The 27,811-nt window shown below is 43.0% G+C and overlaps 1 protein-coding gene across 1 annotated transcript in view; it reads left to right on the top strand.

Moving 5' to 3' along the window:
* The first annotated feature begins 2,408 nt into the window (after nucleotides 1-2,408).
* HEPHL1 (hephaestin like 1) overlaps nucleotides 2,409-27,811 on the top strand; it is a 62,696-nt gene continuing 37,293 nt past the window's right edge. Inside the window, exons 1-4 of the mRNA XM_045557114.1 lie at nucleotides 2,409-2,578; nucleotides 16,293-16,537; nucleotides 24,802-25,014; nucleotides 25,683-25,862. Of these exons, the coding sequence (XP_045413070.1) occupies nucleotides 2,409-2,578; nucleotides 16,293-16,537; nucleotides 24,802-25,014; nucleotides 25,683-25,862 (808 nt within the window). The remainder of the gene's footprint in view (nucleotides 2,579-16,292; nucleotides 16,538-24,801; nucleotides 25,015-25,682; nucleotides 25,863-27,811) is intronic.

Here is a 27,811-nt window from a genome sequence, read left to right as displayed (position 1 = left end):
AGAGAAATATGATTTGATCTAGGATTATATTTCTTTTCTATTGATGCCTGGTATCAACTTTACCGTATCTCAAACCTGGTGAGCGTTTTGAGGAACGGAGTGAATATCTTGGGCTGACCATCTCACATGCTTGATAAATGGTGGGTTTCTCTGCTTTATTTATGTCTGAATAATATTTAATGGAGTTGAAAGTATTTGTTAACATTTTTACTTTCAGGTTTCCTAATGAACTGTTAGACATTATCAAATACATCTTGTATGTAACAGTGTTTTTAGAAATGAGCATCCTGGGAGCACTGCATTGTCTTACACCAGTTTCTTTTGTTTAGCCTTTTGTGGAATTCAGATGCTCTTTGAGTAGCACCTTTATTGTCCTAGAATAAGGAAAAATTTAAGAGAACTTTCCAGGAACCCTATTTCACTGTTTTCAGTAAATTCTTTCCTTCTTTTGTCCCCTGGTAACCAAGTTCTCTGCTGCAAATCGATTGAATGCATTTACTTCCTCTGTTCTAACCACTCTGGTTTTCTCGCCCATGCCCCTTCTTTTGAAGATCTAGTTTTTAGACTTTAGGCAATGCCTTCTCCAGGGTTTCCATTATATGCACTCAGTATCTTGGGTAGGAAGGTTAGCTCTCTTGTCTTTTTGATCTGTATCACTTAAATCTCTTGTTTCTTCTATCTAAACGAATTTGTGGGGGCAGGGGGGCAGAGGGGCAGTGAGGGGAATGTATCCTAATGAAGTTTTTGATAGGCCCAAAATAGCTTGCTTCTCTGGGATGTAAACAAAAAGCTGTTTGGTCTGAGACATTTCCAAATTCCCCAAACTCCTAACTCCCTAATTCTTTTGAGCCCACGCTCAGGTCTACCCAGTGTGTCTTTCTTTATAGTGGCTATTAAAGTGCCAAACTCATACAAAGCTCCCAAACCCACATCGAAGAGGAGATTGAGTTACAGGGAAAAGCACTATGGCAATTATTCTACCAGTGTCTTTGACATAAAACAAATCAATAAATCAGAGATGTTAAGAGCCTGGCTACGAAGCAGAACACTCAGTATGTATTTTGTCAGTTAAGATGGATGTTAATTTAAAACCTTTGTTATGGAACATTTATAGAGTAGCTACAATTTAAAGAAAACGAATTCTCTTACTTGACAGTAGTGGAAGTCATGGTGGATGGGACTTTGGGAAGGAGCAGTGGAAAGAAAGTACAAGAATGTCAGTGGAAATGCAAGTCCCTTGATACACGGCGAGTGCAGTCTGTCTTGGAGGGTGTGAATGGGGAGGAAGGACTTTAACATTTATTGAGCACCTCTCCTGTGCTGGGGGCTGTGGTAGGAACTCTGCAGATATCATCTTTTTAAATCTTCTTAAGAATCCCTCAATCCTTGTTTTACATCCAAGGCTCGGAGAGGTTAGGCGATTCCTCGATGCCACTAAAGGAGTAACTGGTGGGGCTCAGATTCAAACCCAGGTCTGTCCAACCTCAATGCCCATGAGGCAGTTTCCTTTATTCCATGGCTGCTGCCTCCAGGGAAACTGCACAGGGATCACACTGATGCTCTTCCAAGGTTGAACCAGGTCTCTTTCAATACCAAGAACACTGGACACAGATTAGAACACACAGAGAACGTCACTCCCTTTTCAGCCCAAAGACCTGCTGCTGAACTTTGTCTTCGTGTGCCTGAAGGGTACTCCTCCCTTATCATTCCCATTCGTCCTGAGAAAGGCAGCTCCCTGTTTGGAGGTGACGACCTCTAAAATTTTGGCTGAACTGAGCAGCCAAGCTTCTCATTTTCGCTGGCGGGATTTGGGAGAGAATTTGGGGGAGATGGTCCATGAACCAATGGAGAATTAGTGGGTATTTACGATGTTGTTGCGAACTTTATGATGTGAGTTGATTGTTTCATGTAGCCTCATAAAACATGTTGGAGGGTGATTATATCACTCCCTCTGCCCTCCCGGCAGAAATGAGTCCTTCTTTAGTGCTTGAAATATTTCCTGATGCTCCACGCAGCAGGCCAGCCCACTTTGCAGATTTTAATATGTTCCTGTAGTAGGTGTGGAGAAAAAAGGAAGAAGGAGGGGTGGGGGAAAGCCGTCGGCTCAAGTTGTCACATTACCGTCCTGGCAAAGATGAATGACTAATGTCAGAGCGGAGTACCGAAACTTACAGAAACAGGCCTGTTTGGCTCGGGCAGTAAATAAATAAGACACTTACACATTTCTTGGATGGCTGGTACAAGTTTTGTTGTCATAGCAACTCCCCCATCCAGCTTGCTTTGCTTACCCAAGTCCTCAGCCTCTGTCCTAACTCCAAGCTACCTGAGAAGGAGGAGCCGAGTGAGGGGGAGGGACCAAGCAGGATTGTCTTCCTGCGCAGGCTGCCGGCCCAAAATTACATCCACAAATGCCTCGGAAGCTGCAGGCTGGCTGCATCCTCCTCCTCACATTCCTGGGTCTGCCCCGGCTGGTTGGCACAGTTACCAGAACATACCACATTGGCATTGTGGAAGAATACTGGAACTATGTACCCCAAGGGAAGAACGTTATTACTGGGAAAAGTTTCGCAGAAGACAAGTGAGTGAACCTGGGATTCCCACAGACCCCCAGATTTCGGCTCTTTTTTGAGTCTGCCTGAGGAAGGTTGTATTCCTCAGGTGGTTATAACAGGGGTGAGTTGATCTGAGTCTAGACCGGCAGGAGGGGTCTTGTTTTTGCTTGAAGAGCCCTAGTATGGGTGGGTGTGTGGTTTGGAAGAGATATTCCTAGCTCCATTTATTCATTGAGCCGCTTTTTAACAGCCTTGTCTGTGAAGAGACATGTACACAACCAGGTGTTTTGAAAAATGGCTTATTCTAACAAAGGACAGTTTTCGCCAGGCACCACGAGTAACTTCTAGGGGGTTGTTTGTTAAAAAAAAAAAAAAAAAAAAAAGTAATGCTTGATATGAAAATTTAAGAATTTTCAAGGACTGTTCACTGTTAAAACATAGTGTTTTCTAAACTTTTATTTTTGGAATGAAACATCGTGCTTAGAGATACATATGCTAAGTTGCATTTTGCAATGTTTGAAAGAGGGGAAGTCACAGTAGATTTGGCTGGTATTTCAAGGTTTTCTGGAGTCTACTTAGAAATGGCCCTTTCACTGTCGAGAGGTTTTGTTCCAGCCCCGATTCATTCGTTCTGCGGGCAAGAGCCTATCCCAGAGCCCATGGCACAGCTGGGTGAGATGGTGCTGGATTGTTCTATGGCCCTGATTTTTAATATTTGTAGAAAATACACCCTATCCCCCCAGGCCTAGTGTCTTAAATATCTTATTTGTTCCGTGGATCTCCCTCTGAAGTCACTTCTAACTCCAGAAGCTGTCATGCTTATTTTCAACTTTGTGTTTCTTAGAATATCTTTTGAGATGTTTTGGCAGCCTCTGCTGGATATCTGAATGGTTGTTTCTTTTCTCATAGGCAGAGCCCACTGCATTCAAAGGCCATGCTCCATTTCCTAATGATGAGGTTAAATTCAGGAACGGCACAGGGTCTGCCAACAAGTCTTTAGGAGCCAGGTCCTCCTGCCCTGGAGGAAAGACCAAAGATGTGGTTGGCTTGGACGCACAGCTTCCAGGCTTTCTAACAACGCAAAGGTGGCATAGTCATGTTTTGTTTACTAAATAAAGAAGGATGATGCACGCACCAGGCAGGCTGCCGAGGAGGACTTTTCCTTAAACTTAGTATTAGGAAATTGAATGTCTGTAGGGCCATTTCCAAAAAACACTCGTTTGCCTTCAGCCCCACACCTGCTGGTCATTGGTGGCGGGAGTCTTTACCGTGACAGATAGCTGCGGGATGGAAAGGGTACCCTAACTGCCTTCTCTACAGATAGAACCCTGCTGGCCTCAGAGAGGGCTCTGTAGAAAATGGTCAATGTGAGCAGCTATTGGACATAAGAGCGTTGAAAATATGTGCATCGAGTGTAGCGAATATTTTCTTTAAGCTGCATGTGTTATTGGACTGCGTTGCCATTTGATTGAGTAAAAAGCACAGAAATCTTTTCTCCTAAAATGCCAGGTCAGTAGAGCTGTATAAGGGCATTTATTCTGACCCAGGAATTCCACTAGGGACTTTCAGCTCATGACTTCTTGCAGATGTTATTATTCCTATTGTACAAACCAGGAACTGAGGCTCCAGGGTGAAATATGTGCCAGAATTCACAGAGTCGATGACAGTACCAAGCTCGCATGGCTTTGGTTCCAGAGCCCACCTGTCTTTTCACCATGCAACCTGCTTCTTGGTAAAGGTGATCCTTTCCCACTGGATTAAAGCCAGCTTTGAGGGAAGCCAGGGATTCCAGTAGTAAGAACTTTCTAGAAAGTCTCAATTTTTACCGAAGGCATGTTTAGTCTCACTTGTCACTCTTCCAAGAAAGGTGTTCAGCATGATCACTGGTGGTTACCTGGGTTTGTTTAAATCCCCTAAGCAGCTTAAATACTCGAGTACCATACGCTGTTTTCACAAAGCTGGGTACGGGAAGAAGTTGGGGGGGTCTCTGTTGATCATTTCAATTGGAAGATAGTGCTTTGAAGAAGGTACAGTAAAATATATGAAAATTGTTATGGTGGAAAAGAAAATAGGCGTGATGACAACAGTCCATTTGGCATCCGATTTGAGAGAGGTGGTTTCATCAATGCCGTGGTTGCATGGGAGAGCACCCCTGCCCTCGGGAGCAGCTGGCCTCTAAGGTGAAGCTTCCCCCTACGACCTTGGCTTATTCTGAGCTGTTTCCTTCCTAATCACTCAGGGAGCTTGGGGTCTTTATCATCCTCTTGGACACAACATTTTCTTCTCTCTGTATTGTTCTCTAGCTGTTTAGCCTACAGCAGTTAAGCTATAGTAAAAGCACCACTTGATGGAGAAGAAGGCCTGGCATGTATTTGATAATTCCCCTTCCCTACACGAAGCTTTGTCAGTGACAATATTTCATGGAGAACTGAGCACAAGGCCAGGCATTCAGAATCATTAAGTAAGAACGAATCACTTTATCAATTTAGTTGTTCTTATTGTTTAATCTTTGAATAAGGAGAACCGGCAAAAATTAAGAGAACAAGAGGATGGGTGTCAAGGTTTCAGTGATGTAAAAATGTTTGGAAACCAAAATTCACTGGTGCCAGGAGCCTAATAAATCCTGATGCACAAGAATGAGATAGAAAATAAATTGAAAGGCCGGGCACGGTGGCTCACGCCTGTAATCCCAGCCCTCTGGGAGGCCGAGGAGGGTGGATCGCTCGAGGTCAGGAGTTCAAGACCAGCCTGACCGAGACCCTGTCTCTACTAAAAACAGAAATAAATTATCTGGACATCTAAAAATATATATAGAAAAAATTAGCCGCACATGGTGGCGCATGCCTGTAGTCCCAGCTACTCGGGAGGCTGAGGCAGTAGGATCACTTAAGCCCAGGAGTTTGAGGTTGCTGTGAGCTAGGCTGACGCCACGGCACTCACTCTAGCCCAGGCAACAAAGTGAGACTCTGTCTCAAAAAAAAAAAAAAGAAGAAAATAAATTGAAGACATTTAACCAAGATGCCATAGCAGTCAGATGGTGCAATTTAACTCTCCAGCGTGGTACCTTTGCTTGATTATAGGGTCCAAAAATATAATTGAGACTATGTCACTAATATTTCCTAGAAAGTAAGGAGTTAAGAATTCGATTCTATTTATAAATATTTTCTCCAGATGAATATACTCCTCTTCCTACTCACTGGGCTTAATGGGGACACTGATCTCCTTTGATTTGCCTGGAGATGGTGTCAGCATTTTGATCTACTCATGCCAGTCCTACTCAGGCTCATAAAGTGTTAATTAAGGTATGACTGTGCTTCAGTGGTAAAGCTTGGTCTTTAATGGAACCAGAGTGGGGTCACTTTATTTGAAGCCACAGTTCTCACCATAGACCTCGTTAGGCAACCAACATGCAAACAGGCTTTTTCTTCCCAGTGAAATGCAGGGGTTTTCATGGATGCTAACTCATGGACGGAACTGTCCTTAGACATGAGAGCTGACCACTGCTCAAACCCCAAGTGTGTAGGGCCTGTGAGAAGGAGTTTAGCTGACCACATCATTGCATCAGCCCAGTTGATGGCAAGGAGTTTTGAGTACTCATAGGAGCAGGCCTCAGTAAGTTATTGCTTTTAGCTGCCAGTAGAGACTGGAATATAATGATCTAAACAAATTAGGATTTTATATTTGCTTGTGGAAGAATCCAGAAGTGGACAGTCCAAGGCTGGTGGGATAGATGGTATGATAGAATCTCAGGGGCTTTCTGTATTTCTGACCCACCATCCTTACCATGTGGTTTTTCTCCTTCCTCAAGGATGTTTATGGTCACAAGATGGCTGCTGGAACTCCAGTCATCATGTCTGTGTTTCAGGAAGGAAGAGAGGAAGGGAAAAGGTAGAGAGGAAGTGAAAAGGTAGAAAGGGCACAATTCCTGATGCATCATCTGTTTAAAATGTTGTCATGGAAACTCTACCCAACCAATTCTACTCACATCTCATTAGATACTCATAGCCACAAAGGGGACTTGAAAATCTTGCCATTTAGCCATGCGCTTTTCTGCCTGAATAAAGACAGAATTTGTCTTTATTACTAAGAAAGAATGGGAATGTAAATATTGTAAGGCAGCTGGGAATTCCTGTCACCCTCCCCTGCCTCAGTTCTCCCTGTGTCCCATCATTTATAAGTACGCTCTTAATCCCCCTATTCCTTTTCCCACCTTCATATGGTGGGCCCCAAGGCCTGATTAGTGGGATCTGAGTGAACTCATGGACAAAATAATAGCTAAGTCTCACTGAGTACTTACTGTGCTCTAGGCATAGTTCTGAAAACTTTACATGCCATGCAGAGGGGTGACCAATCTTCTGTCCCTGGTAGGGAGACCAGGAGGCATAGGGAGGGGTTCCCCAGCCAAGTGTAGCCAAGCAGTGGTCCCGTGGAGATGCCAAAGCAGCCTCGCTTGCTGGTGAAATGTGGGGCTCTGGCATCACCCGAAAAGTTTAGAGTTCTTGCTCCACTCACTGAGCAAGTAATTGAATCTCTCTTTGCCTCAGTTTTCTTATCGGTAAAATGGGGATAATGATAGTTCTTGCTTTGGGGTGTGTCAGTTTCCTGTGGCTGCTGTAACAAATACCCACAAACTAGGGGGCTTAAAACAACAGTCATTTATTCTCTCCCAAATTTGGAGGCCAGAAGCCTGAAATGAAGGTGTTGCCAGGGCCACAGTCCCTCTAGAGGCTCTAAGGGAGAAGCTATACCTTGCCTCTTCCAGCTTCTGGTGGCTGCCAGCATTCCTTGGCTTGTGGCTGCATCACTCCAACCTCTTCCTCCATTTTCATATCGCCTTCTCCTCTGTGTGTGTCTCTTGCCTGTCTTTGCCTCTCTCTTAAGGACACTTTCAATTGCATTTAGGGGTCACACAATAATCTAGGATTACTTCCTCATCTCAGTATCCTTAACTTAATCACACCTGCAAAGACTCGTTTTCCAAGTAAGTTTCTGTGAATCAGTACTACGGAGTTTTGGGGAGCCATTACCAGCCCACCAGAGCCGGTATGGGAAGGCTCCAATGACAGGGGATCTGTGAATTCTCAGATATGGTGCCTGGCACTTGGTTAGTGCTTAATAAATGCTGGCCCTCATGACAGCTCTCCTGTCTCCACGGGTTCTCTGGAGAGCAAGAGTTCTGTGGGAAAGACCTCAGATGGTCACATTTCCCTCTTTCCTAATAGAGGTTTGTCAGAAATCATCGTAACTACCATTGATTGAGCGCCACTCTCCCGGGTGCTATGTGAGGGGCTCCCCACCTCTTCTCCTTTAATCCTCAGGATGGTGCAACTAGGTTATTAAGTATGAAATGTCCGATGCCCTTAAGTACTAAGTTTGACAGTTGATATCTCTGACATTTCATTTTGACACTTCTAGTTTTATTTTCATTGTGAAGGTACATCCTCAGTCTTTCAAATGCACGTTTTGGCTTGTGATTATCTTTCAAATTTTTTTTGGAGTAGTTTTTGTGGAACCATGGATAAGTAAAACATTCGTGTTATTTTTGAATATGAGTTCTGTCATGGAACCAATGCAATGCAGACAGCTGGAAATATCAACAAAGTGTATGGGAAGGATGTGGCTAATGAATGCTCAGTACGGCTGTGGTTTGAGGAGTTCTGTTCTGGTGATTTTAATCTTGAAAATGAGCCACATGGGTGACCTGAGACCAAAGTGGATAATGATGAGCTGAAAGCTGTTGTGGAAATGAATCCATTTCAACCTAGGCGTGAATTAGCAGCAAGGTTTGATGTTACTATTCCAACCATATTGGACCATTTGAAACAAATCAGCAAGGAAAAGAAGCTGGATAGATGGGAACTACATGAATTAAATAAGCATCAGAAGAGAAACCGTCTCAAAGCTTGCCTTTCTTTGCTGTCACGACATAAAGGTGAACCATTTCTCACTGTATTGTTATGTGTGATGAAAAATGGATTCTTTCTCACATCACAAGCATTCAGCACAATGGTTGGATAAAGATGAAGTGCTGAAACACAGTCCAAAACCAAATGTTCATCAAAAAAAGTTAGTAGTGTCTGTCTAGTGGTCCAGCGCTTGTATTATCCACTACAGCTTCATGAAACCTGGTCAATCGATTATCGCAGATGTCTACTGCAACCAAGTGGACAAAATGATGAGGATGCTTTCGATTAAGCAGTCTAGATTGGTCCACAGAGACAGGCCAATCTTCTTGCAAGACAACACTTGACCACATGTCGCACAAATAACACTGCTCAAACTACAGAGGCTGGACTTGGAAACTCTCTGTCATCCACCGTATTCACCAGAACTCGCACCAACTACCTACCACTTCTTCCAGGCTTTGGACCACTTCTTGCAAGAAAAAATATTCAGTAAACTGTAGAAAACGCCTTTCATAATTTCATCATCACTCACTCTCCAGGCTTCTTTGCTGCCGGCATAAACAAGCTACCATTCAGATGGCAACACTGTTTAGGTGTATATTTTGATTAATTGCAGTGCTTCTTGTCTGAGGTATAATAAACTACACTTCTGGTTCGAAATTGGACATTTCATATTTAATGACCTAATATCCTGGGCACCAGTTACAGCTGAGGAAATGGGTTCAGAGAGGGTAAGTCTCTTCCCCTAAATCTCACAAGCAGCAAATGGCACAGTCAAGATCCAACTCATTCTCCTTCCCCTTCATGGCAAAGATTTGTTTTGAACCCACCTATGTGTGCTCCGAGGGGCTTCTGTGGAAATGAAGAGGAAGAGGGAAGGATCCAAGACTTAGGTGGTGCCAGAGGAGCCAGGGTGAATGAACGTGTATGGGAGCACATTGCCTGGATGGCATTAAAAATGACTAATCAAATTAGGCAGGGCGTGGCCGCGCCGAGTTGCGCTGTGGGATCTCTGTCTCCACCCTCCTTTTGATCAAGTGCCACTTGTCCCAATCTGGTCCTGTTTTCTCCTCTGTGAAGAACATCCCTTCTCAAGCTCAGACAAAGTTGCTTGTCCTTATTGTGACTCTAATGACTTCACACATTTGCTCTTGGTCACACCCTCTGCTGGTGTTACTTTGCAGCTTGTCTTTGTCCTCAATTACCTTGCCCTCCCCCAAGACACGCAGGCTCTTAACATACACAGTTGGCACTTCACATACACAACTGTGTATTTACTCTCCAACGCATATGTTTTGTCTTCCCAAGTCTCTTGATCACAAGGACTGAGACTAGTACACCTTGGCCCCAGTTCCTAGTTTCATGTCTCATGTCTAATAGATGCTCAGCAATTGGTCCATGGCGAGTGATGGAGAGAACATCCCTCTAAAAGATCCCAGGGATGTGGAATTGCTGGCGAGGTGCATGCTCCTACGGGCTATGAACTCCTTGGAATCTAACCTGGAAGTCCACCTCTGCTCTGTTTAGGCGATTCCCATAGGCTGGTTTGTTAATCTCACCTGTTTGGGAAGGTGTCTCTCTTTACCACATTGCCCCAGGCCTTGGCAATGAGATGTCCTAAATCACCTCTTGTCTTTAAGGCAGCTAATGTGACACTTCCCAACCCCACTGGATTCCTTCACAGCAAGAAATAGACACCTCCTCGGCTTGAGTCAAAATGTTAGAATGTAGGTTGGGGATATTTCTGAGGGACAGTGGTTGCTCAGTGCCTCACAGTGGGGCTGTCCTGTGGCTATAAACAGTTGACAGCTCACCAACTCCAGCGTGCTAACGAATATGCTCCATCTAAATCAGAGGCTGCTTCCTGCGGACAGTTCCCGTGAAGTGACTCACTTGCTTTGTTTCTGGGGCAAGACTTGCATCTTCTAGGACTCATAGGAGCTGGAGTTTCTGTTCTACGGTTACAGATGCATCATGTGTTCTTAGGGGCGTTTTGCTGCACAGACACTAAAAAAAAAAAAAACCTGCTTTCTCTCTCTCTTCCTTTTACCCTCCCTTTCTTTTCCACTTTCAACAGGTTTTTAATCAGTTACTATGGCTTTTATTTTGTGCCAAGTACTATAAAAATATGACTTGCACACTAGGATGCACATCAGAATTGTATTAGTCAGAAGAGGTCAGGTTACGCTGGAGTAACAACCAACCCCCAAATCTCAGGGGCTTAACATCACAAAGGTTTATTTCTAACCCTCTCAAGTTCACAGAGGGCCACGTGACTCCAGGGCAGCTGTCTACTCTGGGCAACCGGGCACTGCTGGATGCTTCGGTCTTGAGTCTTCACTCCCTTGACAGGAGGCTTCCCCTGCAGCAGCAGAAGAGAGGGTCTTGCAATGGCAATTAAATGCCCTAGCCCAGCGGTGACACATGCCACTTCCATTCACAGCCTATTTCTAGAACCCCATGGCCCACCTTCCTGTGAAAGCAGAATCTTTGTGCTCCCCTTCTCCTGGGAAGAAGACTCAGAATGGGCGAACCCTAGAAAGCTCTACTGCAACAATCATTTTGCGAGCTTAGGAAAAATACAGATGTCATGTCCTTGCCACCAGAAAGTCCAACTCAACGGCCCTGAAATGGGGCCTGGGAGCCTAAAAATTTGTCAAATGTTCCAAATGATTCTGATGCAGGTGGTACTTGGGTGGCCATTTGGGAACCACTGCTTTAGAAGATCTACTCCCCTCCTGGGGTGACTACTGACTGTTTAGGTGACAAGACGGATACATGTCCAGGAATGTGCAAAACAAGTCAATATATAACTCAGTGCCAAAATATGCAGCAAATGTAATAAGAGCTGGAGGGAGTGAGTGACACTTCCCCTCCTCTGCTGCTCCGTCTCGCCTCTTGTTTGGGTGGCTTTGCCAGACAACCCATGGTAAGATCTGGTCTCCTGGAGGTGATGGAGAAAGGTCTTGGGCAGGGTGCAGTCAGGACCCTTTAGCAGATTAAAAGCAGCAGTGTGTGTGTGAGCATGTGTGTTCAGCATGCGTGTGCACGTGTGTATACTTGTGTGTGTGCTTGTGTGTGTCTGAGTGTGTGCTGGGAGAACGGGGTAGAGAAGTACAGAGAGTCAAATGTCCTTCCTGGCAGAGCCTGTTGGAACTACAGACCCTATAAATAACCTTATTACAGCTTTTTACTATCAGGCTGAGCCCAGAGAGCTCACCAGGGACTTGGATTATAAAGTCTGCTGCTATCTACCGGACAACCCAGTGTCAGCCATAACGTGAAGCAACTCTGCCCACTCTGGAGCTAATTAGCCAGATTGTAGATGACTCAGTTCTTCCTCTGCCTTTTCCTCCTCCTCCTCCTTTTGAACAGCCTGCTCAATCAGGACTGGTATTCAACTGCTAATTAACAGAACCTTGAAAAACAGTGGTTTAAATATATTAGAGATTTATTATTATTGTAGCTTACACAAAAGAGATCCAGAGGTCAGACATCAGGGTCCCAGGTTCCTTTTGGCTTTCACTTGACCATCCCTAGGATGGGCCCCTTTTCCTCATTGTCTCAAGATGGCTGCTGGAGCTCCAGTCATCACGTCTTCATTTCAGGCATGAATAAGGGGAAGAGCAGAGGACAAAAAGAGTTTTTGCCAGCTCCATCTGGAGAAGCACCATCAAGTGACTTTTGCTTCCTGGACTTTCTTTTTTAAATAAAATGTGGGTTTGTTTTTGCTATGAAATTGAATACACAGGCACAGAGTAAACACTCTCGCAGTATAAAAAAGGAGAACGAAGGTAAACTTCTCATCTTTCCTCACTCCCATCTGTGGCCTCAGTCCTGTGGCCCAGAGGCTACACTTTATGGTTTACCTGGCCATTTTCCATATGTTTTCTCACACATGCACATATGTACATTGTTAAAAAACCAAATGGGATCATACTCTACCTGCTGTTCTGCAATTTGCTTTTTCCATTCCTATACTGGTGCTCATGCCATATCAGCACCTGGAGAACTACTTTATTTTTTTTTTATGGCTATGTGGCATGATTGTGCAATTATGTATTTGCTGAATCCCCAGTTGAAGAACTTTCTAGTCTTTCCAGGGTTTTGCTATCAAAATCATTCTCCAGACACTTTAACAAGATTCTTATCTTAGTCCTGTTATCCCGGTTGGAAGCTGAACATGGTAGCTGGTGGTGGGGGGGTGGGAGTTGCTGCCTCTGGAAGGTCTGGCCCTCTGCTTCCTGGATCTTCTTCGGTCAGGCTCATCCCTGGCTCCTCTGTGTGGGGACTGAACCCATGGCTTCCTCCTTGTCCCGGGGACTCCACATCCCACACCAACACTGACTCCATATCAAGGGTAGGGCAGGGTTGACGCACGAAGGTGCCCTAGGCAGTTAATAGTCTGGTGCCCTGGGCACGTGAATGATGTGGAGCTCCTTCAGCTGGAGGCTGGGTGCTGAGCAGAGGAAAAGGTGGCCTGGTGGTGGCAGTTCTCACGGATCCTTTGGCTGCAAGCAATGGACCAATCTGCAATGGCTACAGTTCAATGGCCCAATCCTCCGTGGAACAGATTTCAGTGACCCGCCCGTTTTACTTGAGCATAACCCTTGGGGTCTCCCCACCTGCTTCCCACACCTCATCTGGAACAGCTAATCAAAGTCTTCTGTCCAACCACATACAAAACTCACCCCAGACAAGTTCTGGACTTTGCAATTTTCTCCACCTTCCATGTCATTTCCAGTGAGTTTTATCTCCCGTGTGATGATTCCTGCTCTGAGTGATGTTCCAGTGCCCCTTAGAGCTGTGACCCAGCTGCTCTACTCCTCGGTCGGGCTCAGCTGAGGACCCCCGGGGGGTCTCCTGCCTCTGAGGCTACACCAGCTTCATTAAAACGGGCTTTGCTGCTGGCAAGTTTGACCTGGCTTATGGTCATATTAGGTGGTCTGGGGCAGGCCAGATGCCTTGGCTGGCCAGAGACACACAGAGAGAGAAAATAATAATCACTTTTTAGCTTGACTTTATTTTTTTAATTATTTTTTTAATTAACGATTTGGAGTCCCACAGCTTGACTTTAAAACCTGGCTATGCTCTCTTTAAATTCTTTTCTTCTTAGTTTTGCTGTGCTGTAAGCTTCAGTTTATAAATTAGAACAAGGCAAGGTGGCCATAAACCCTATTCGTCAGCAGGTCCTTGGGATAAGAAAGCAGTCTTTGGAAGGCAGGCCCGGCAAACAGGCCGCGTGGTGGATTGCTGAAAGATATGCACTGGATGTTTCCCAGTGGTCACAAACTGCACTCTGGGCCCAGATACCACTGGATAAATGCCTTAGGAATTGTGTTTACAATCCACCCAGTAAGTGAACATTGGTGGATTATTCCCTAACCATTGCTACTATGAGAAAACAACTCAGTGTATGTTCTGCCCGTAGTGGGATATTATGAGCAGGGAGGGCCATACCCAAAGGTCCCGGAGAGCCGTGTCACCTGGCCATGTGTGGAGCAAGAAGAGCAGCTATGTGCCACTATGCTCCAGCCCCATGTGCACAGCAGACACCTGTGTGGAAGCTCACGGAAATTCATTAGTTAGTACAGAGGTCATCAGACCTGGTGTGGCTCCATTACCAGAGAAGTGTCTCTGCTTGGATAGGAACCAGGAAGAGGGAAGAGGAATGGGAAGAAGACGTTGAAGTAAAGAGAGAGAGTGAAACTTCCCAAGTTGGCCAAAGAAAGACCCAGACCGGACCAGGCAAGCAGATGCCACATCTGGGTCCCCGGGAGTGGGAGACTCAGCTGAATCAGATACCAAGGACCAAAGCCCCCCAAATCAGGCATGAAGTCAAACAGAGCCTGGGGCAGCCATTCAGGCACAGGACTCAGCGTTCAGGGGTGGAAGTTTCGGAAAGGGGTTGACCCAGTGAGCAGAGGCGGATGGGAAGGTCACGTGGGCAGCTCTGAAGAAGAGGAGTCAGATATGGGATCTTGCCAAAATTGTCTTCCTGAAACACGGATCTGATCAGAGATTTCTCTGCTCAGAAATCTTTAGTGGCTCTTAATTGCAAATATCATTGTATCCAAGTACCTTAATGCAGCACTCAAATTCCTCCACAGTTTCACTCCTATCAAGTTTTCTGGCCAAAAACAGCTGCTTGTGATTTTCTGTAATCCCCTCACCTGGACTCCTGCGCACAGTGTTCCCCTCACTTGGCGTCCCCATCATCTCTCCTGCTGCCCTAGACCCTCAGAGCGCTCTGCTCCGTTCTTACGACTCTTAGCCATCTCTTTGGTGCCGCTATCAATGTCTTTGTCCCTTCTTGATCATAAACATACTTATGCAGGGGTGTATCGTGTTCATTTTTGTATTCCAAACAACACCTGGCCCAGGACCTTGCATGCTGTAAATCCTCAGTCTGTGCTTGTTGGAGTCAGCAGAACGGTTTCAAGCTCACCCAGGACTGAAGCAGAGGAGAGGCATGCGGGACCCTCTGGGAGAGGGCTTACAGGGGTCACGTGTGCTGATGGGGGCAGCCAGACCCCACCACAAGGGCAGCAGGGCTTTCCCATTGGTCCCCATCCAGGGTGGTGTCCTCTCTGGGGCTGAGAGGCCACACACTGGCATGGCTGCACCCAGGAGTAGTGGAGCTTTTGCGCAAGCCGAAGCCAGTACTGGGGTTGGAGCTAGAGTTGGAGCCATGAGCTAGTCACATAGACTGGGAGTAGCGGAGGGGACTTCACCTCCCCAGGAGAAAAAAAGATGGTCATCTGGGCACTCTGAAGTGAGTTATCAGTGCTGCTATTGTCTCAGGTTCCCTGACCCTGGGGACTGAATCTGCCCTTCACTCTGGGGCCCCAAGAGGTGTCATCAAGTCACATCAAGTCTTAGAATTCTGTTTTTACCACACCCACCTTTCTACTGCACCACCCCATCTGGTCTCCTTACAGTCTCTCCATCCTCATCTTTGCTCTCCCCTTTGCCCGACTCCTCTAAAACCTGCACACCACTGCCATAAGAATGGTCCTTAGACACTGATTATCGTGTCACCCACTTTATGAACAACCTCAGTGCATCCTCAGTGCTTCCAAGATAAACTCTAAATCCTTCAACCTAAAATTAAAGTGCATTGTTGCTCCATTCCCAGAATTCACAGGCATCCTTATTTCTCACTCTCTACCTTCTCAGACCCGTGCCAGCCCCTCTGCCCGCACTGCTGCTTCCCCCTGTTTCGTGCTCCGTCCTGCGCGGTGTCCTCACTTTCCCCTTTTGTTATCTAATCCCACTCTGCCTTAATTCTTGTGTTTGTCATGAGGTGTTTTCTGATCTCTTCTACCCGTGGCAATCTTTTCCTCTCTGAACAACTATGTTTCTAGAAAAGTGGAGCCTGTATCTGTTATGTTAATCACTCGATTGATGCTTAAAAAACATGTACTGCTTTGTACAGGTACTTAATTTCCCTGTTGTTAGATTATAGTCTCTTTTGTATCCCTCCTGGCCAAGTTCTGGGAATGCAGCAAGTGCACAATAAGGGTTCATTGAATGAAAAAGTGAAGGGGAGCATGTCTAGTGAAAAGGGGAAGTGGATAGCGTGCCTTTAGAGTTCTTTGGTTTTATTTTAGTTTGGGTGTGAATGATATTTGTGGCTTTTGGCTCATCACTAAACTCCCTAAGCATCATTTCCTCATTGGTAAGTAGAGGATAACCTGGTAACAGAGGTTATAGGCTATGGTGACACCAAGTGAGAAATTACACGTGCAAGCGCTTTATGAACTCCTAAAGGTAAGTTATTAGGGTTTCCCTCTTAATTTCAATGATAAAATATTTTCCTTCTTACTTTCAGACTTGCCACCTTATTTCTCGAAAGAGGGCCCAACAGGATAGGCAGCATTTACAAAAAGGCTGTTTACCGACACTTCACAGATGAGACCTATTCCACGGAGATCCCCAAACCTTCCTGGCTCGGATTCCTGGGCCCCATCTTGAGGGCTGAAGTGGGTGATGTGATTGTCATTCACTTAAAGAACTTTGGATCTCGACCTTACTCTTTGCACCCACATGGCGTTTTCTACAACAAAGATTCAGAAGGTAAATATCAATCCTATATTGTTTGGATCTTGTCTCTATTTCATAAGGTAACTGTCAGTTATGGTGACAGGGATTCTAAGAGCACAATGGTTACGCATGCTCATGTCTTCTTCTTCCTTCTCCTTCTCTCTCCATCTCTATCTACTGTTCCCCACTCTCTTCCTCTTCTTCCTTTTTCTTTCCCTTATTTCCTTCTTCTCTTCTTTCTTGCCCTTCTTTATGTTGACACAGAACTGGGTGTGGGGCTCCTTAGCGTGTGCCCCACTGCACCCCAGAAGCACACTGGCTTTCTTCCTTGTCACCCAGGTGTGCCTGGGCAGTACATCGGACACAAAGCAGCATGCTCCTGTCACCAGTAGCAGCCGGGGCTGTGGGCAGGGTCGTCTCAGTAGAAGTTGATCCCCAACCTCAGCTTCAGGCTCTGTCTTGGGTGCTTCCTCTGTGCAGTAGTGCTGTCTTCTTGCATGTACTTCAGGAGTTTCAATAGGGAAGATTCTGGATCCCTTCCTAATCAAAAAACATTTTTAAGCAACATTCTTAGACTTTTGAAATAGAAGCATTTTTCCAACGTTAGAAGTCCTTTTCTCATCCTTCGTTGCATTCTTGCTCCTGACCAGGTAGAGTGGTGCACCTGCTAGGCCTTTGCCTCTGGGAAAGGTGTCAGGCACAGTACCATTAACTCTCATGCAACCCACCTTGTCATCCAGGAGGAGCTTCCGGGCATTAATGAATGTCCCAAGGCAGCCAAACTTGCTGGGCAGTTGCTCCAGCCAGGTGTGTGTAAGGAGCCAGAGGAGACAACTCTGATGATGAACACGAGACTGGGAATGCCCTTTGTCCTTGGCCCTGTCCTCCAACTGGAGTGCAGCAAAGATTTGGTAGTTCTTAGTTGTTGAAGATGAGCACACAAAATTGTGCCAGGTAAACTTTAAGGAAAAGCTTTGTAAATGTAAGGGCTAATCACGAATGCATTTTCTTTAATAGAGTTCCACAAAAGCATTTTTTATGCTGCAGGTAGAAAGTAAAAGATATGTCAAGATAGCTGTGCCTGTCTTTTTAAATATGGAGAAAATAGAGGTGTCTTTAAATCCTTAATTTTTGTCTTCATTGCTCCATATGTTTCTGGAGAGTGTACCTTACTGGAGCTGACGGTGCCCTGAAAAATCATCTAAGCCAGTGATTTTAAAGCTTTATAGGGCCACAGATCCTTCCTTTAGACATTGTGGTAAAATATACAAACAAAATTTACCATTTCAACCATTTTCAAGTATCCAATTCAGTGTCGTTACTTATATTCACATTATTGTGGCCGGGCACAGTGGCTCACGCCTGTAACCCTAGCTCTCTGGAAGGCCGAGGCAGGAAGATTGCTGGAGCTCAGGGGTTCGACACCAGCCTGAGCCCAGTGAGACCCCATCTCTACAAAATAGAAAAAAGAAAAACAAAAATAAAAAAATACACATTATTGTGCAAGCATCATCACTATCCAATTCCAGAACTTTTTCATCTCAGACAGAAACTCTGTATGCTTTAGATGATACCTCTCCATTCATCCCTCCCTTGCTCCTGGTAACGTCTGTTCTACTTTCTGTCTCTATGCATTTGCCTATTCTAGGCACCTATTATAAGTGGAATCACACAGTATTTGTCCTTCTGTGTCTGGCTTATTTCACTTAGCATAATGTTTTCAGCATTCCTCATATTGTAGCATGTGTCAGAATATCAGTCCTTTTTAAGGGTGAATAATATTCAATTGCATGTATATGCCACATTTTGTTTATCTATTCATCTGCTGATGGATGCTTGGGTTGTTTCCACCTCTTGGCTATTGTGAATAGTGCTACTATAAACATTGGTGCATCACAGATCTTTGTGAGTGTCTGTGAGACCCATGAGCCCTTGCATCAGAAAAATATATATGTGCACAAAATTTTGAACTCAATTTTAAGAGGTTATCAGAGTTCCTGAAACCACTCATAGGTCCCTAAATGAAGAACACTTCAAATGTTGCTTACCCAGAAAACCTTCTCTATATCCTGTCTTAAGTAGGACTCTCCCATTTCAGGAGTCTGTTGGTTCATCTCATGGCATTTATCAAAAAGGCAGGGCAAAAGGGACCTCCTCTGTTTGCTTCCCTGTGTGTGTCTGTCTCTACATTAGACCGTAGGTTTCCCTGGAACAGAGACCAACTGGGGTCTTTCTGGGCGCTGTTTCCCAGTGCCTGGTTCAAAGTGCTCTCAAAACACTGCTGAGTGCCTCTGGCCTAGCCCAGCATCATGATATAGGTAAGAAATCAAGACCCAGGCTGGGTGCAGTGGTCACACCTGCAATCCCAGCACTTTAGGAAGACAAGGTGGGAGGATTGCTTGAAGCCAGAAGCTCAAGACCAGCATGGGTAACATAGTAAGACCCTGTCTCTACAAAAAAATAAGAAAAACTAGCTGGGTATGGTGGTGCACATCTATAGTCCCAGCCACTAGGGAGGCCGGGTGGGAGGGTTGCTTCAGCCTGGGAGTTCGAGGCTGCAGTGAGCTATGAACATGCCACTGCATCCCAGCCTGGGTGACAGAGTGACACCTTGTCTCAAAAAAAAACCCAAAAAACAAACAAACAAACAAACAAAAAAACCCAGCCCAGAGAGGAAATGTGGATGTGCCTGGACAAAGTTCTTCCAGCTGGTTGGGAACTGAGTTATGATAGACTCAGGCCATCACCCATTCTGTCTCCCATTCTAGGGCTTTCTCCACTATCCGACACCGAGCCTCTGCCTGTGTAGGCAGTTAAGCATCGCTACCCATCCCATGTGCAAATCTCAGCAAGCCTCTGGTCATGCTAAAGTTCAGAGCAACAACCAGGTTCTTACTTTATGAGCTTTAGGGGACCATTAATCATGGGTGATCAGTCATTTTTCTCTTTCTGGTTTCAGTGTTGTCTCTGTCTTCCTCTTTTCACAGTTTAACAATGATGTGTCTATTTGTAGATCTCTTTGTATTGTGTCTCATTAGGCTTCTGTGATGTGTAGATTAATGTTCTTCATCAAATTGGGAAAATTTGGCCAGGCATGGTGGCTCACGCCTATAATCCCAGCACTTTGAGAGGCCAGGGTGGGAGTTGGAGACCAGCCTAGGAAACATAGCAAGATCTTGTCTCCAGAAAATAAAAAAAAATTAGCTTAGTACGGTTGGCCTGTAGTCTCAGCTACTTGGGAGACTGAGGCAAAGGACGGCTTGAGCCCAGGAGTTCAAGGCTGCAATGAGCTGTAATAGTACCACTGTGCTCCATCCTGGGTGACAGAGTGAGACCCTGTCTCTTAAAAAAAATTTTTTGGAAAAATTTTGGCTATTATTTCTTCAAATATTTTTTTCCATCCCTATTTTTTCTCTCCTCTCTTTCTGTGGACAACTATTACACATATGTTAGCATTATGTTGTCTCACAGTTCTCTTAGGTTCTTTCCATTTTCTTTAATCCCCCCCCAACTTCCTTTTTCAGACAGGATAATTTCCATTGATGTATCTTCAAGGTCACTGACACTTTCTTGTGTCATCTTGAATCTGTTGTTGTGATCCGCTAGTAAATGTTTTATTTCATTTATTGTACTTTTCGATGCCAAAATTCCAATTTAATTCTTTTTTATAATTTCTATTTCCTCATTGAGATTTTCTGTTTGTTGAATCCTTTGTCCTACTTATCTTTAATTCTTTAAACATAATTCCTTTTAGTTGTTTGGCTGTATTTATAATAGCTGCTTTGAAGTCTTTATATGTTAAATTCAACATCTGAGGACATTTAGAGATAGTGTCTACTGACTGCTTGTTTTCCTGAACATGGGTCACAGTTTCCCATTTCTTTGTGCGTACTTTTGTTGTTGTTGTTGAAAGCTAGACGTTTTTGAGAATATATTCTAGCAACTTTGGATTCTCATTGTCCCCTTACCCCCAGGTTATTTGCTGTTGTTTGTTTGTTTGCTTCTTTGTTTTGTACCCTCCCTGAGCAGAATCTGTGGAAACTGTCTTCCCTGTGGTGTGTGGCCACTGAGGTTTCTGCATTTTTTTTTTTTGGCAGTTCTTATGTTTACTTTTAAATGTGGCCTCTGAGGGGTCACTCCTATGTCTGCTTAGCTCAGTGGCCAGCAAATGACTGGACAGAGGTTGTGCCTAAGCATCTCGAGCCAGTAAGTCTTTTGTTTTCTGCCAATGAATTGTGAGTGGTTAGGAAACACATTCAAAGTTTAGGCTCTTTTTGTTTGCCTTCCCTTTTACTTTTTGCTCTGCCTCTTTTCTCTCCTTTTTGCATGCACACAGCTTCAGAGTTAGCCAGGAGTATGTGACTAACTTGAGTCCTCTTCCCTGCTGTACCTACACACAGCTCCATCCAGGAACATGCTTGCTCCAAACATCACTGCAACTTCAGGCTGGTAGAGCCAAACTATTGCTCCTCCCTCCTCTCTAGCCACCACCATTTCTATGATAACATTTCAGTGTATAGGCAACGCCCATCACTTCAAATCAAGTGATCTCCCTTCAACCATGGTAGAAAAACTGCTGGACCTCGTTCCTGAACATTTTTGCCAAACCATCTCTCCAATCAAGTAGAGGAAAGATGGGACAGGAACAGCCCCAGGCAAGACTGTCATAGACTCTCCCTCTTCTTAGCTGATGTTCAAGCAGTTTTTCAAGCATAACCATTGCTAGATGCCTTTATTAAATTTCTAGAAAACTGCAATTGTTTGTTGTTTTTTTGAAAAAAATCCATTCTGTTCAACTTTGTAGTTGCTTTTGGAGAAGAGGATTTGCTAACCGCTTCTTCTTTTAATCAGTTTTTGTCCTGGCTATAGCTGCAAGCTTAATAGTCTTGGAGTCTCTGCTCAATTCAACTTAGTGTTTGATGTGAGCCAGACACATTTCTGGATGATAGGGCTGCAAAGATGAGGAAATACACAGTTTCTGCCTCTAAGCTACTCATCCAGGGGACGTGTAGAGAATGAACTTAGACAAAGTGGGTGGGACTAACATTCATTAAGCGGCTACTGTATGCCAGTGCCTGTGCTAGAACTCTTACATACATTCTTTCATTTCATGATAGAATGAACTAGTGCTTTCTTGATCTACATATGAAATATGCTTAAGTGTTAGAGCTATTTTAAAAATAAATTTTATTGTTTTTTTAAAAATAAAAAAGTATAAGGGAGGGGAGAATGACACAATGTGATTCTCTACATACTCATTAAAATTAGTTCAAAATAAAATACTAAAGAAAAAGTAGTATATGAACATGGTTAGCGATTCTTAAGAGTACAAAGAAAAGTAAAGAGCCCTTTCACTTGTATTTCACCCCAAAGGCAATCACCTTTGACAGTTTCTTTGCTCATCTTGAAAAGTCTCTCTCACATGAAAAAACAAACAAACAAAAATTTCTTGTAACTTTTTTTCAGAATTTTTTTTTTTTTTTTTTGAGACAGAGTCTTGCTCTGTTGCCCAGGCTAGAGTGCCGTGGCATCAGCCTAGCTCACAGCAACCTCAAACTCCTGGGCTCAAGCAATCCTACTGCCTCAGCCTCCCTATCAAGTAGCTGGGACTACAGGCCTGGATAATTTTTTCTCTATATATATATTTTTTAGCTGTCCAAATCATTTCTTTCTATTTTTAGTAGAGACGGGGTCTTGCTCTTGCTCAGGCTGGTCTCGAACTCCTGACCTGGAGCAATCCTCCCGCCTCGGCCTCCCAAGTGCTAGGATTACAGGTGTGAGCCACTGTGCCCGGCCACAGAAATTTTTCTATGCATAGATTAGCATGTATATATTTACATATTCTTATTCATTTATACAAAGGAGTTATGCTATAACACCTTCTGTTTTTCACTTTTTACTTTGTCTTGGAGATTTTTTTATTAGTAGCACATATAGAGAGACCTCCTTTTAACAGTTGTGCAATATTCCATCATATGAATATATCAGTTCAGTATTGATAATTATTTAGGTTGCTCCCAGTTCATGAAATTTGAAAACATTTACAATTATATTTCTAGAAAAAATTATTATGAGTGAAATTGCTGGTTATATTCATATACATTTTTTTGGAGAGGAATTGGCAAGTTATCTTTTGAAAAATTGCATATTTTACTCTTCTACCATTTGTTTACCAGCCAGTTTGTTTCTTCCACAACCCTCAAAATTCTCAAATCTGATAGGTAAGAAATTTTATAATTTTTAAAAGCCCACACATCCTAGAACATATATAATCAAAATGAATAGTGTTTTATACTCATATTCTTAATGTTACGATTGCTCAAAATCTTTATCAACTCCTTGGGAATGACTTTCAGAACAACTTAATAAGCTACCTACCCCCAAATCACTTTTTACTTTATAGTCACACTTTATTTTGGATCCTAAATGATATTCCCTATCTTGAGTGGTGGCACGTTTGGAGAGTCTAGCTCGTCATTTCAATGATAGCCTTCAACAACTCCCAATAATAATAATAATGAAAAATGAAGTCCATTAAGTAAATTGTGAATATAAGAATCTCTAGAACAATTGCTATTTGTATTAATTTGTATCATATAAATAATCAACACAAAATGAGTGACCTCAATCAGACCTTCATGACAAGTCCACTACTCACCCACCCTCCCTAACTAGTAATGAACTAGTAATGAACTAGTAAATTTTCTTTTACTGGACAAAGAACAAAATAACCTAATTATATTGACCTAATATATATTAAATCTATTTCTAACAATATAGCATAAATATAAACTGGAAATTCAGAGCTACACTTAATATGAAAGAGATTTAACTGCTTTCTGTATATAGGCTTTATCTTTTGAGTGTTATGTAGCATATGGGCTTAATTTGCAAATGATTCATATTCTTTTCAGAAGAAAAGTAATTAAAAGTTAGTATGTAAAAGAAAGTTAAGTTAATAAATAAGTGAAAAATAATTTGTATACTCTATTCCCAAAAATTTTGATGGGAAATCAGATACAAACAGATTCAAATCTGGCTTAGCCACATGCTAGCAAGGTTACCTTAATTTAATCAAAAAAGTGGTTATTAATACATATCATATGGCATTGCTTTGAGGAGTGAATGTGATAATATATGCAAAGTACCCACTCTTCTTGGCACATCATAGAAGCTTAACTGTTGTTATTTTCTCCTGGCATCCTTCTCCAAACATCAAACTATGTTTTCATAGTAGAATTTGTTTAAATAAGTAAGATTAGATTTTTTAGTTATGTCTTACCTTTGGCTTGCCTTGGCTACACTGGCTCTTGGTGTCGTTATTTGAATTTATATTCCTAATGCCTAGCACATTTATTAGCATGTAGACTATAGCCAATTCATGTTGTTGAATGAATGCATGAATGAATGAATGAATGGTGAATGGACTTGGAGTGTGTCCATGTCCACGTCCACCACCTCTTTGTCCCTCATCCTCCAGCCTTTGTTTAGTACCAGCCCACCTCCTCACAGTCCTTCAGGGCACCTCGCTTCCCACCTCTGTTGTGGAGCTTCTGGTAATTATAATGTGCATAGGTTGGTCTCCTGCCTTCTACCCAGCTGGTTTTCACACTGTTTTTAGCAGTGGACTTTCCTTAATTGAAAAATCTTGTGCAATCTTAGTTTATGAAACAGGGAGTGAGAGGATGCTTTGCCCACTTGCCCCTGCCCACTCTTGCGTGGTGCAGGTCCCCTCTGGGGTCACCCATATATTTTGACCCAAAATTACATTCAACACATCACCCTGTTTTATTCTCCAGTTGTCCCGTGTGTTTATAATACATATTCTGGTCTTCTCGAGAGAACTATAAGATCCCTGGAGGCAGGAAGAATGTCTTACTCTTCCTTCCTATCTCTTGTGAGACCTACAGAGGGCTGAATCTGTAGTATGTCCCCAAGAAGTACTCATTGTTTCTACTTCTGCTTCTCTTTCCCTTCTTGAGTTGATGTCAAGTAAGGTGAATTGAAATCTTCCTGACTGGTGCAGGAAAGAGTCCTTATTATGCACATTTATTAAGCTCCTGGCTCTGTGCAAAGCACTCTGTATATATTGCTTCATTTAGTTCTCACATCCCTGCGGGGTAGATAGCAACATTCTAGTTTTACTGATAATAAAGAGGCATTGAGAATTTAATTAACTTGCCCCAAATCCCATAGCAAATAAAGTTTAATTCAGTTATGTTTGATTCCACAACTCTGGCTCTCTCCACTATGGCAAGTGACCTCTACTTTACCTATATTTTATTTTTTCTTGGAAGGAGCCCTGTACCCAGATGGAACGTCTGGAAGGAATAAAAATGATGACGTGGTTCCTCCTGGCAAAAACTACACCTACGTCTGGCCGGTGAGAGAAGAATACGCACCTGCTCCAGCGGATGCCAACTGCCTGACCTGGGTGTACCATTCGCACATCGACGCCCCTAAGGACATCTGCTCTGGGCTCATTGGCCCCCTGCTGGTGTGCAAGGAAGGTAAGGAGGCCTCCTGCTCTCCAAGAGCCTGTTCCCAGGCAATCGGGGTGTTGAAGTGTGACTAAGATTCAGGTCTTGTTTTGCCTGCCTCCCTTGCTCTACGTAGAATGAATGGGCCTCTTTTTCCAAATTTTGTTCAATATTTAGGGAAATTCTCTTAACATGGAAGATCAATCTGACACCATAGCAGAGGGCAGTACTTCAGATTCTGTCTAAGAATCATCACAGCATTCTGAAATTTATATACATATTTTTAAATAATGACATTGCGTAACACTACACATGTGAAGGTGAAAAATTTAGTCAAATGACAATGGATACCTTTTGCTTCATTATTTCACCCAAATAATCAGTTTGCTATTTCATTCCCTATTAATTGATTTATCATGTCTGTGTTTTGTCAATAAAGTTGGCTTCCTTTACAAACAGCCAAGATTCTAAGTCTGCAGTTGTGAAGATTTCTGTTTTATGACTTTTCTCTTCTATAGGTCTATCATTTCCATTAAAGCCTTTTGCTGCTTTTATATTGTGGGTTATTCTTGTATGTATAGGTCTTCAACAGACTTCAGACTCACCCAACACTACTGGCAGGAAGCAAAGCTCATCTTGATTTAGTTCTCCTTGAACTGTTTTCTCTACTCTTTTGAACTTTCTCTCTACTCTGATAGGTACCCTAAACAGACATTCAGGTACGAGGACTGATGTGGATCGAGAGTTCATTATAATGTTTACTCTTGTGGATGAGAATCAAAGCTGGTACCTCGATGAAAATATCAAACATTTCTGCACTGACCCCAATTCTGTTGACAAAGAAGATGCTGTTTTCCGGAGGAGTAACAAGATGCATGGTGAGTATCTCCCATGTTCTCAAACACATACCAGTGCCTTTTGTACTGCAAGGTACTACAAAGGATGCAAAATACACAGAAATGTTGAACCTAGTTTGGCAAGATTTATGACTTAATGATGTGAATATTTGGAAAGTGATAGAAGGGGTGATACATGTCAGAACATGAAACCATCTAAGAATGAACAAGGCAATAGATACATGCTAAATTGGGCACGCAATATGGACAAAGCCATGGTGCAGAGATGGAGGGATCAATGTCACACTGTAATCAGGAAAGAATCGGTGACCAAGATGAGCCCAGATCTTGGGTGGGTTTAGATAGACTGAAAGGAGAAAGGAGAAAGGAGAATGAAATTATCATCCTATATGAATTCTGTTTTTTGCAACCTCTTGCTTTACCCAGTAGCCATGTTCTGAGCAGCTGCTAAATTTTAAGAACTATGCTCTGCCTGGGGTTTAAACACTCACTTGTGATTTTGTTACGTTTCTCAGGCATTCTGTAAATCAACAAAATGTACTGGTCATCCACTATACACCAGACCCTGTATTTGTCCAAAATAGTCAACTTCTCTAGTTACCCTGTCAATTGAGACAGAACACTTAACTCATACCTGTTTTGCGGCACAATGGCTTAATGCAGCATTTTAGGATGTGAGGATTAAGTGGTCTCTTTCCACTCTTTTTCTAGAGAGTTCTAGTGAACATAAAGGAAATTGTCAATGTAAAGATCCCACTTCATTCATTGACAGATCTCCTCTGTCTCTTGCTTGTCTGCCTCTGAGAATCATCCCAACCGAGGCAGCCTCAATGTAGTCATAAAATCATAAGAGAAAGGGAAGGAGTTGAAGATCATTTTATAGATGAAGAAACTCAGGTCAAGAGACCATCAATGACTTGACTAAAGTCCAAGTAATAATTAGTGCCAGAGAGAACCTGAGAGAAGTTGCATAGTTAATAAATATTATTAGTAATTCGGCTGTGTTTGATTCTAAACCACGTGGAGGCGTGATTGTCAGCAGACTATTTGCGTTGTGTCACTGGCCCTCTCCTTTCTTTCTAGTGTTGTTTCAACAACTTTCTGTGTAGTGATGCTTAGAAAACACTTTAGGAGGGAAGCAAGCGAGGGAGAGAAGGAGAGGAGCAGGAAGGGAGGCAGAGAAAACAATGAAGGATGGATTAATGAAGACCTAAATCCAAATCATTGTTGTGACCAATTTTATTTCTGTTCTTTACAAAATGGGAGTAATGATCTTAAATATCACTGAAAACTACTAAATGTAATGATTTAAGACACACCATTTATGTGAATTATGTCCATATAATTCCTCTTACTCTGTATTTATTCTTTTGAAGGGAAAATGTCCAACAAAAAGGAATGAAGTACATAAGCAAATATAGACTACATTTAAAATAAAAACCAGCCTGTACACAGAAATAGATGTTTACAAACAATCCTTCTTCAGGACTGGCATAGGAGACCTAATCAAGTATAGAAAAAAATTTAATTAAAAACTAATCTATAGAAGATAATCAATACATGAAAGATTTATTGATCAATTTATTTAATTTTACTAAAATGATTTAGAACTAATTGTGCTGCCTAAATCACCATTATCTTAGTAACAATTGCTTTTTAACTCAGTTTGAATTTAAGAAGGGATGTTGTGACTTTTTAAAGCCCTGAATCAACTTCTGTCCTGCACTAGGTCAGGTCCCATCTGCCATTTATATAGCTTTAAAGTATTCGGTTCTGGACTTATGGAGTAAGGTCATTCAGTAAGATTCTGCCCCACTAACATCTAGTAAAAACTGGTTTTCTCCCTGCTTTTCAAAGTAACAAAATATAAACATGTCTCATAAGTCCCTTCTAATAGGTTCCTTTTCTTTCCATCTTGCTACATGCTTTTATCAATTAAGTAGACACTACCTGTCAGCTTTCCTGCTAGG

This window comes from Lemur catta, chromosome 7 (genome assembly GCF_020740605.2).
Source record: "Lemur catta isolate mLemCat1 chromosome 7, mLemCat1.pri, whole genome shotgun sequence".
Lineage (NCBI taxonomy): Eukaryota > Metazoa > Chordata > Mammalia > Primates > Lemuridae > Lemur > Lemur catta.
This window is presented reverse-complemented; position numbering and strand designations above follow the sequence as displayed.